The 11,413-nt window shown below is 46.5% G+C and overlaps 1 protein-coding gene across 1 annotated transcript; it reads right to left on the minus strand.

Annotated features, from left to right (window-relative positions):
• Positions 1-3,060: 3,060 nt before the first annotated feature.
• PAX4 (paired box 4) lies at positions 3,061-7,703 on the minus strand. The gene is made up of 10 exons (XM_049781107.1): positions 7,691-7,703; positions 6,878-7,008; positions 6,549-6,764; positions 6,086-6,161; positions 5,227-5,340; positions 4,965-5,047; positions 4,406-4,475; positions 3,814-3,892; positions 3,601-3,732; positions 3,061-3,109 (listed from the first exon to the last, which is right to left on the minus strand). Exons 1-10 carry the CDS (start codon positions 7,701-7,703, stop codon positions 3,061-3,063), a joined length of 963 nt encoding a protein of 320 aa, XP_049637064.1.
• Between the last annotated feature and the right edge of the window lie 3,710 nt (positions 7,704-11,413).

Raw genomic sequence — 11,413 nt, forward strand, 5'->3', positions numbered from 1 at the left:
ACACCAGGGCTTCCTGAATCAATTTTACCAACATCCCATGACTAAGGCCTCTGACCCAAATCTTTCAACTCTGATGCTCATGTTTTCCACAATAACTGTAATTCTTGCAACTGTCTATATGGCTCTGGCTTTTACCTATTCACCATCTGCCCTGATCATGTTTGTATTGGAATAGACCCTTAAGTCCACTTATAGAAAGGAATGTTTCATCCTTACCATAAAGTGGAAGACCAGAATCACTTGCTATAAACAGAAAGATCAGAAAAAATAAATACAGTGAAAACAAGTGATCTTATTAAGTTCTAGTTAGATTTCCCCACCCTGCCTAAGACTAAGAACTGGAGTGAGGTAGGGTGAGGAACTCTCATTCCATTAAAAATGAAGGCACCAAAGCACTAAAGAAAATGCCCCAAATAAAGAGGTTCTTCTTGGCACAGAATTTAGGACTTAAGGGAAGTTAAAAAGTAAAAAAAAAAAAAAAGTCCTTATTTAATATTATTTAAAGCAGCATTCTCATGCCCCCATATTTTTTGAGGACCACACCTGGCAGGGCTCAGGGGTTACTCCTGGCTCGGCACTCAGAAATAGCTCCTGGCAGGCTCGGGGAAACCATATGAGATGCCAAGACTAGAACCCAGGTTGGTCCTGGGTTGGCCACATGCAAGGCAAACTCCCTACTGCTGTACTATCTTTCCAGACTTCCATGCCTCTTATATGTTCTCAAATACCCTCAGTGAGATCTGTCCCCTACTTTTGGAAAATTGTGCTCTAATCAAGAATATCTTGGTTTGGGGCCAGCGAGGTGGCACTAGAGGTAAGGTGTCTGCCTTGCAATCGCTAGCCAAGGAAGGACCGCGGTTCGATTCCCCCGACATTCTATATGGTCCCCCCAAGTCAGGGGCAATTTCTGAGTGCTTAGCCAGGAGTAACCCCTGAGCATCAAACAGGTGTGGTACGAAAAAAAGAAATCTTGGTTTAAGTTCATCAAGAAGAGAAGCTGGAACCAAAACATAAGAGAAATTCCAACTGCATAAAAGAAAATGACCTCTGGATATGGTAGGTTTGTTTCTCCTCAAGAGATAGAAAAGAATCTTTTAAAAGGTTTTAAATTCCCTAAGTGAAGTTTTGAGAGCACTAAAGATCAAAGTGTCTACTTTCTGGAAGAATATTAAGAATAGGTTAGAGATGTGAAATGCACACTTCAGACAAGAGTTGGAGGTCATTTCATGAAGTAGCAGAATCTTCACTGTCATTTATAATGGGGACATCACTTTCTCCTCTCTCTCTTCTCTTTCCTTCAGCACTTCCTTTATTCCTCACCAATGAGCATTCCTTCATATTTTGCTTCAAAGTGCTCAAAACCAGTCCTAGCCGCCAACTTCCCTCATTGCTGATATCCATCTTATCCCCAAAGTGGATGCTTTATTTTATACTGGAGTGTTTAGATTGTACCTCCAACAAAATCTTACCTATTCCCTTAAGCAATCTGTTACCTTGAGACCAGAGAAGGCAGTACCAGGATATGCTGTTACCATGGGGATTCCATTCCAGACCTGTCGTCCCATTAAAATTTCTGTGCTAGTGGAAATATTAATCTCGTCACTGTCCATCACAGTGGTCGTGCCAGATGTGACTGGGTATCTGAGATGTGGCTAGTGTAGGTGAGAGTAGAACTTACTTTTATTAAAGTTAAATTAACTTAAACAGCTACACCCAGTTTGTGTTTACTTACAGAACAACACAGTTTTAAAATTTAGAGAAGTCTTGAAGGACAACTTCAGGACCAGACCCTGTCCCATCTGAAAATAAACAAGCATGTCTCTGCACCCCCTCACATATACACTGTGCTTTGCTCTATCATCATCCTGTCCCCTGCCCATTCCAAGGGGAAAGCACTGGGAGGAATGAATCCAGCCTCCATCCTGGTGAGCCCTTTCTCTACCACTTTCCTCCATATTCCTCTTGTTCTCTGCTCTGAGGAATTCCCAGAAGAGGCCTTTTGATCTCTTTGGAGAGGCAGAACTGAGATATAAAACTAACTGCCAAGAAGCAGTTTTATATATATGTATAAATATGTATAAATATATATATATGGACAAGCCAAATATGTAAAAAGTCATTTCCATTATTCTATGGCAAAAATTACATATGCAATTAAGGAATTTGCATATTATTTCTTAAATTAAGGGACTATTAGAAATTCTTAGATGCATTAATGGTGTGATTATTTAAGGAAAGCTCCTCATTTATTTTCTGGAGATATATGATATAGGAATTAGGGGTGACGACCCCAAATGTACACCACCAAAGTATGTGTATGGAAGGGATTATCCAAAATCCTAGATATATAAATACAACATGTCATGTAGATAAGCACATACCTTGGGTATATACATACAGAAATACTCACATAAATAAATGATCACTAAATATATAATTACCTAGACAAATGGATTAGATAATTAAGTAATATTAAATAATTATATGTAGGAGGTGCATACATGAATACTCATGAGGAAATCAAGATGAATAAGATAAATTACTGCTAATTTAAAAATGTGTTTATTGAAGCTGGAGAGATAGTACAACAGGTAGGGCCCTTCTTTTTCATGCAACTAACCTAAGTTTGATTCCCAGCAACCAAGATGGTTCCCCTACATCAATCATGTGTGATCCCTGAATGCAGAATCAGGAGTAAGCTCTGAGCACCACTGGGTGTGGTCCCAAACCTTCCACCCAAATAATAATGTGTTTATTACTGACTATCAAAGGCCTTCTAGACCTGTGTAATCAGCAGGTGCACTGCTTCTTTACACCTCCAGTCTGATGATACAGAAAAAGACAGGGAGGTAGGGTCAGTCAAGGCACTGTCAAGGATGAGCCAAGGTCAGGAGAAAGGAGCAGAATCTTCATGGGCAGGAGCGGGTCACATCTTCCCAGCCCCAGGTCCTTCCCACATGGTATCTCTTCCCTCATCCCAGGTCTGGCTGCAGTGAGGTGACAGGCCAGAGCCAGGCCCGAAGGGCACCAAGACAGGCGATGTTGCCAGTGGAAGGAAGGTCAGGGATGACAAAGTACTTGCCAATCCAGGATGCTGGGCTGTGGGGGGCAGGCAGCCTGGACAGAGAGAGGGAAGGTGAGCTGGGCTGTCAGCATACCCACAAAGTCAAGATCTCAGTTCTCTAGTGGGGATGCATGCACTTCAATCCCATTCCTGCCCACCCTCTTTGGGGTACTGATCTCCTCGGTTTTATTTGAATTTTGCAAAATGAAGAAAATGTATCTGGATTCCTTTGATCTTAGCAAAGCTTCATTCCCTTTTATGGATTAAGAAATTTTGAACCGGGCCCGGAGAGATAGCACAGCGGCGTTTGCCTTGCAAGCAGCCAATCCAGGACCAAAGGTGGTTGGTTCAAATCCCAGTGTCCCATATGGTCCCCCATGCCTGCCAGGAGCTATTTCTGAGCAGACAGCCAGGAGTAACCCCTGAGCAATGCCGGGTGTGGCCCAAAAAATTTTTTTGAACCTCCCTACCTCCTGCATGGTGGGACCTAGGCTTGATCTTCTTCACCCCAACCCCACTTTTCCCTAAAGATTGGAATCTTACCCAAGCAGGATTTGACAGAGGCTTGAGGTGCAACATCACTCAGACACCTGTCTGCTGACCCCCAGCACAGCTGGTAGCAGGAAGGGCCCAAGGAATCCAGGGCAGGAAGAGTGGTTGAGGACTTGCTGTAGGGGGACCACTAGGAAAAGCAAGATGAGACCCTCAGCTGCCAGGAATGTCCCTGTTGAGCTGGACAGGAATCCCACAGTTCCTCATGCCCCAGACTCTGTCCTGTACAACTACAGAGGTCACTGTTCACAGAGTAGACTGTGGGGATGGTGCTTTCTGGGAATATGTGGAATGGGAGTCCTTGGAGAGGCACCTGGGAGTAGGAGAAGCTTCTGCTTTCCTAGGACACAAGTTCTAGTCTTCCTAGATACCTGTATAGCACCAATCCTTGGAGAAGCACTCAAGACAGCCAGATCCTGGGAAGCATCTGTAAGGCAAAGGTGGATTCATTTTTGGAAAAGGGATGGAGAGTTGGATGAATGAGTGAGTGGACAAACCAATGAATGGCCAGATGAGAGGCTATGTGAAAGGATAAAGTAGCAAATGGATGGTATTCAGATGCAAAGATGGATCAATGGGCTGATGAATGGATGGATGGATGGATGGATGGATGGATGGATGGATGGATGGATGGATGGATGGATGGGCAAGTGGATGGATGACAGATTCAAGGATTGACAGGTCAATGTACTGATAGAAAGATAGGTGATATATGGAAGTGGGTAAATGGGTGGTGGATGGATAGATGGATGGATGGTGAGTGGGTGAATACAGATACAGAGAAATCACCTGGTAACTGCATTTCCCATTTAAGCTTTTCTTGCCGGCGCCATTTGGCTCTGCGGTTGGAAAACCAGACCTGAGAGAGAACAGATAGAACATTTTCTATCTGCTTCCTGACAACTACTGCTGTCCTACATGTTCCTGTCCTAAACTAAAAATATGGTCCTGTCCTTTGACCTAAACCTCCTTCCACTCTGCTGTGGTCTATGCTCTCCTCCCTTTTTCTTTTTTTCTTTTTGGGGGGGGGGGCCTCACCCGTTTGATGCTCAGGGGTTACTCCTGGCTAAGCACTTAGAAATTGCCCCTGGCTTGAGGGAACCATAAGGGACTCCGGGGGATCGAACCTCGGTCCTTCCTTGGCTAGCACTTGCAAGACAGACACCTTACCTCTAGTGCCACCTCGCCGGCTCTCCTCCCATTTTTCAACTCAAACACTTGAAGTAGGGAAGCAGGGAAAAGTAATCAAGGGAACGAAGAACTTATTGCTCCAAACCAAACCCAACTCTTTGCCAATACAGACCTTGTCCTTGTAGATTGGTGACTCCTGTGTCAGAAAAACACTCACCCTCACTGTATCATCTGGAAGAGAAGTGGCAGCAGCCAACTTTCCACGGGCCACAGAATCTGGGTACTGTCCACGCTGGAACTCTGCAGAGTAGAAGCATAGAATGGGAGGAATAGATGTGGGCCCCATGCACCATTGGCCACCAGAAGGCAGGATCTCCCTTGGTCTCCACCTCTCAGCTTTGAGCCACAGGCCTCAGAGTTCCTATCCCCTATGTCACTCCAAGGACCCTCTGATCCTCTGACCCACTGTATTTCAGTACCTTTCTCCAGTGCCTCAGCTTGGCCTGGGGAGAAGATAGTCCTATTCCGGTGGCTGGTCCCTGGATGGGGGCCCCGGGGAGCCTCAGAGCCATCTTGAACAGGAGCCACAACAGCTGTAAAGGAGGACAATGGCTCACGGTGGTTGGCAATGGTGACACCTCTGGTTTGCTGAAGTCCCTGAGTACCCGTGGCTGTAGAGAGGGTATAGGGCAGGGTTTAAAGGCAGGGCCATGTGGGTAGAACTTTCATAGTAATTGGAGTTCCCTTCAGAGGCTCTGGGTGGGAAGTTTGCTCATTGTTACATGGTTAGTGCACTCTCAGCATCTGGAGGGAAGAATCATGGGGTTTCAGGTTCCACTGATTCCACTGAATGTTGGGGTTCTATAGGTGACTGTGCAGAAAGAAAAGGGGGTATAAAAGATCACATCCTGTCTCTTCCTCCACAGAGTCTGTCAACTGGTTTTTTTTTTGTTTGTTTGTTTGTTTTTTTTTTTTGCGTCACACCCGGCAGTGCTCAGGGGTTACTCCTGGCTGTCTGCTCAGAAATAGCTCCTGGCAGGCACGGGGGACCATATGGGACACCGGGATTCGAACCAACCACCTTTGGTCCTGGATCGGCTGCTTGCAAGGCAAACACCACTGTGCTATCTCTCGGGGCCTGAGTCTGTCAACTCTTAACTACAAAAGTGGACTGTGCTCCCAAACTGAGTTGAAGACCTTGGGGGAACTGACTCTCTTGCTCCTGAGTCTGAGTTTTTCTCTGGCAGAAGGAACAGGCCTGCCTGGTGGCCAGCCTTGGTTCTAGTGCAGGTGAACAGGAACAAGAGAGCAAGACAGGAGAGCTGCCCCAATACCCACCTGCTGGCCTGAGCGGGGTCCAGGGCAAGCTGTTTTCCTCCTGCAGTGCCCTTAGGACTCTGTTGATGGAGGAGACCTGGCGATGTCAGGGTATTGAGAGGGGGAGATGGCAGTCAGGTCATGGCCACGTACTGAGAGTATTTCCCCAGTGTTCCTCACTCCTTCTGTTCCTGTCCATCCACCATGACTGGAGCAGTATCATCTGCATCCCTTTAACCTCATCTCCTCATCACACGTCATACATTTCAGAAGCCATGAGCTCAGAACATCTCCTGGTAGGTGGTGGTTCAGGCTTTGCATGTGGGAAACCTGGGATTTTATCCCCAGCATTTCATGGTCCCACGCACCTACATATGTGATGCTCCCCCACTAAAACAAGGGGTTCCAGGTGGTCTCCCTGGAGCCTGGGTGAGTGAGCAGAGGTCTTGGTTCTGCACCGCAGGGACCAGGAGGGTACACTCACACTGGGGGTCTTTTCCTGGCTGCAAAGTCCCTCAGCATGGAGCTGCTGTTGGATCTCCCAGGCAAACAGAGCCGGACGCTCAGCTTTCAGCTGGGCAATACGTGCCACCACAGTGGGTGTGGCCAGGCGGGGCTTGCTCCCCCCAGTTCTTTGGGGCTCCAGAACACCTGTACAGTAGTACCGTCCCAGAATCTTGCTCACACAGCCGTTAGATACCTGAGTATGGTAAGAAGTAGTACAGGTAAGATTCCCCTGGGGAACCTGGACTCCCATTCCATCCCACGCCCCTCCCCCTGACATTTTCTCTCCACCTCTTGTCCCAGACCCACCTTCAAGCGCCGGGAAATCTCACAGGGCCGCATCCCACCCACTGCCAGCCGCACAATCTGCCGACGTGTGTCCAGGGGCAGCGGCCGACCATTCACAAAAAGACCCCCGAGCTGATTCACGCTGCTGACCCCTGGCATGAGAAAGAGGCATCCACTCTCCAATTCCATGCTCCCCACCCATCTGTGGTGTGAGGACCTTGGATGACTCCTCCTCCCCCACCCGTGGCTCCGCTTTTGTTTCCAGGTTCCCCAAGCAGGCACCTCTCTAGTTTGTAGCACAAAAAATTCTCAGAGCAGTATGTTGGAGGCTGATTTACGGGCCACCCTGGATTCTGCGGTGGCCAGTCTAGCAGTGATAGGGGGAATACCAGGGACAGTTGATAATGCTCAGCAGTGGGTAAGCAATTTGGGATTGGAATTAAACTTTGCTTTGGGAGGGAGGAGTGGGCCATAACAAATGGTTCTCAGGTATCACCCCTTGCTCATGGGTGCCTCCTGATGTTTGGGGGACCATAGACAGTAACAGGGGTCAAAATAGGGGTCAAAATAAAGCTTACAATGCTCAGGCCTCTGCATTATGAATTGACCTAGATTCCTGGCCCAATGGGCCACTTTCCTAGTAAACTGGAGCATGGTGATTCTATGGCCTCTTGAACTGGCCTTCATAATGTATGAGAACAGGATGGAATAGGGTGGGAGAAATACAGATTGCAGTTTCCTTTCCCTCACACCCATGTCCAGACAATCAAGTGCCCAGTGAAACAGAGTCCTGAGATTTTTCTCTCCATAACCCCTTCCCCACCCAAGTCTCACCATCTTGTTGCATGCTTCAAGTTACTGCCCTCTCCTGGGACCAACTACAAAGGTGCTGAGGAGAAGGAAGCTCTTGTTTCACTCCAGCTGTTGAAACTGCAAGCATCAAGGAATATTTGGATAGAATCTCTCTCTTTGGGGAACCTGGCAGTATTTTAAGGGCTACTAATCCCAATTTTGTGCTGAAGATAGCCCTTATAGTTGGTTCAGGGAATCATATGCATTGCCAGATTGAAACCATGCCAGCCACAGAGAAAGAGAAGTGCCTTAATTTCTCTTTCTCTCTCTTTTTTTTTATTGTTGTTGTTGTTAATTTCTCTTTCTCTTTCTCTCTCTTTCTCTCTTTTCCTGGATTAAATCTCTTGCTTAGATGATCTTGGGAAGTAGCATCAGTAATACAGGCCCAGACTTCTAAAATGCACAGAGGATATATAAGACTATTAGAACTCTCTAGATTTGAACACTTCTATGATAAAACAAAAATGGCATAGACTGACCAAGAACTAGAAGTTGTGTGAAAACCTGATAAAAACTTTGTAGGGTGGAAGGTCTCCTCTCACTATGATAGGCAGAAGGTTCCAGATTCCCCGGTTCCAAAGGACACCTATTAGCTGAGACCCCTCAAAAGCCTTCTCAGCTTTAGGTAATGCATTTGAACCAGGGCTTTTCTCTCCTAAGTAAGCTCATATTTAAAAGACTCATTTCATCCAGCCAGGGAGACCATTCATGACCAAAGATCCCTATTGTCTTGGTTCAAGGTAGGTGACCCTGTTCAGGGCTCCCCAAGTTCAAGGCTTTGTCTCACTACCAGGCAGCCCTTGAGGTATAGTCTCCAGAACACTGTGCCTCAGAAAACTTCCTTTTTAGGTGGGGTAAGGGATCTTGTTTCCATTCTAATACCCCACGTAAACCTCAGGAAAACAGGGGGTTCAGTTCTATCCCCAGGCATTAGAATAACAAATGAGCAAATCTAAGTTCTGGGTGGTCCTAAAGATACATTATTGAACTGCTGCTAATCTCTAGGGTTATTTGCTATTTACCCTGGAAAGTTCCAGATCCTTCAGTGAAGTTTCAGAGACAGACCTAGTGTGGTCAGGAACTTAATAAACTAAAACAGATCAAAGGGAAGAAGTAAGAAGTTGCTTGCTGGGTGATAGTGAAACCACTGAGAACAAGGGACTTAGGTAAGGAGTCATCATGGCTCTCTTGCTTCCATCAGCTATGAAAGGTTGCATCTGCCTGCTCTTGTGCCTGAAATGCTGACAGGACTGGAGGACACCCCAAAAAAGAGCAAGCATCAAGCTTCCTGTGTTATAAGTATGTCATCTTGGTTCTGTGAATTCATCTGCAATAACATTCTTCACAGGGAATTACCCATAAGCACATTGTTCTTTATTCAGGATGGAGGAACTGAAACAAAAGGGATAAGGGGTCTTCCTAAAAGATTACTACACAACCAGGCAGAAGACTCCAGTGGGGGGTTGCAGAGCCTCTCACTAGGCAGTGAGAGAGACCATGTCCCTTCCAGCTCCCATTGTTCCAGAAGAAGCAGAGACTTCACCAAAAAGACAACTGGGGCACAGAATGGGATTTCCAGAAGTCAGAAACCACCCAGAATTTTAAAAAAACTCAAGGATATTTAGGGGTTAGGAAGAAATCTACCCCAATCCTGAACTCTTTCTCTGCCCTCTCTCTCCTGCTCCTGTTTGTATTATTGTCATCAAAGGAACGAATATTAGGTGGGTGAGTGAGTTAGACTGAGGATGCAAGGGCTTTGTCAGGACAGGCAATTGGAGGAGCCCAGCATGTTAGTCAAACCCTAAATCCTTGTTAGGATTATGTGTCCTTAAGTGATCAGAGCTCAAAGGAGCTGTAAGGATTTGGGTTCCATATCCAAACACATCATCTCTGAATGTAAAATCAGCGCACACACACACGCGCGCACACACACACACATACTCACAAACAAAACCATACTCCCCAAAACTTCTCCATATCATATGAATTTGCCTGATAAAAGAGTTGGTGCTCATGAGACCTGAAAGCAGGATGTGGGCTTGAAAAAGAAGGAAGGTGGAAAGTTGGCTTGGCCACACAAAGACCTAGAGAGACCAGGAGAAGCAGAGCAGACAATGAATCTGCAGATGAGTTACCTGTATGGAGGCAGTGAAGTAGGAGCTGTAACGGGCAGGGCTCCTGGCTTGGGTTTTTGAGGTTCCTTTAGGCTCCAGGGATGGTGGTGGTCTGCTCCTGGCCACAGTTTTCACTCTGCTCCTCCTTTATTCCTGACAGGGGGTCAAGAGCTGCAGAAAGCTTGTGCTCAGAGGCAGAGGACAGCCTCTGAGAGCAGCCAGTGATGTCACAGGCCATGGGTAGAGGAGAGAGGAGGAGGGAAGTGTGCATGGGGCTGACTGACACTGGCCCTGAGGCAGGGCAAGTCACAGCCAATGACCCACCATGTCCTTCTGTGGGGTGTCCCCAAAGCCTACCTAGTGTCTTCCTGCTATGGAAGCATACCCAGAGCCCCTTCATCCAGGACCCCCTGGGCCCCAAGTACATCACTTGGGGTTCAAATTTTTGGAAAGGCATAAAAAATATGGAAGATGAAGGATTTCAGGTTGTGTCTCTAAGGTTTGAGTACACAGATGCCCAAAGGTGACTTCCAGAACCACAGACAAAGTTTCCCAAACTGATATACATGTCCTGGTGTCAGGGCCAACTCCTTTACCATGCATGTTTCATGTTTTTATAGACCATAAGTGGGTCTATTGACTGATTCCTAAATAACAATCATGTGGAGCCCTAAATATGAATGGTTAGGAGTACATGTAAAAGATTATGTAACACATTCTGCCAATTTTCTGCTCCAAAGGTCCTTCCCAATTGATCCGTTGGTCCCTTGATTGAGGTGACTCTAAGATGAATTTCTGTCTGAAACAGGGATTTCATCATCACTCTGAAAGAGTGATGAAGGGATAGGGGTGGTGATGGGGGAGGAGGAGTAATGGTGGGGTTGGTGATGGCAGGAGTGGAGTGTAGGGATGAACCTAGAGGGTAATTAGGATGAGGTGCAAGGCTTATGACGTGGGATGGAGTCTGTTCTTTAACCTTCCCTCTGCAGGTGTTACCACTCTCTGCTTTCCTGGTATTTGGTGCTTTTAGACTCTGAAGTTATGAATGTTGCTCCTATTTCTTAAAGGACACTATTGCTGAGGTGGGTATCTTCAATGGCAGGAAGAATAATTCTGTAGAATGGAATGTCGGTAATGAAATCTCACTGCAGACCTTAAAATCTTTGCTGCCACCAAGGTCTTGGGAATGTCCTTGGTGAGTTTGAAAGAGCAACACAGAAAACCCTTTGGTTCACACCATGTCCTGATTCTTGAATCCCTCATGGGACTCAGAGTGAAAATCCACAAAGGATGGAGTAGTAAGACTGAAGGAAAAGGATGGATGGTGTTGGTCAGTGCTTTTGTTTTAGAGGAGATGAGGGTGAGGTTTGGATATTCAGCTCACAAAGGGGAACTCCTTTCTCAAAGTATGGTCAAATACAGATCAAAGTGCACTTTCTGCTTTTCTCCCACATTATCCTCACCTCTTCCAGCCTCCTTCAGCACCCTCAAAGCCCTGGGATGTAGAGAGGTCAGGCTGTGGTTTCAGCACCACTGGCAGGACAGCACTTATCTGAGAGTCCAGGAGCCCTTTCAATTCCAGGGCCCCAGG

Source organism: Suncus etruscus, chromosome 1 (genome assembly GCF_024139225.1).
Source record: "Suncus etruscus isolate mSunEtr1 chromosome 1, mSunEtr1.pri.cur, whole genome shotgun sequence".
Classification (NCBI taxonomy): Eukaryota; Metazoa; Chordata; class Mammalia; order Eulipotyphla; family Soricidae; genus Suncus; species Suncus etruscus.

Excerpts from the sequence above, each read along its gene's own strand:
- PAX4 (XM_049781107.1), bottom strand. Across the intron at positions 4,476-4,964 it reads TTCCAGATGATACAGTGAGG|GTCTGGTTTTCCAACCGCAG; the intron begins GTGAGTGTTTTT and ends GTTCTCTCTCAG. Across the intron at positions 3,893-4,405 it reads ATGGGAAATGCAGTTACCAG|AAAGCACCATCCCCACAGTC; the intron begins GTGATTTCTCTG and ends ACATATTCCCAG.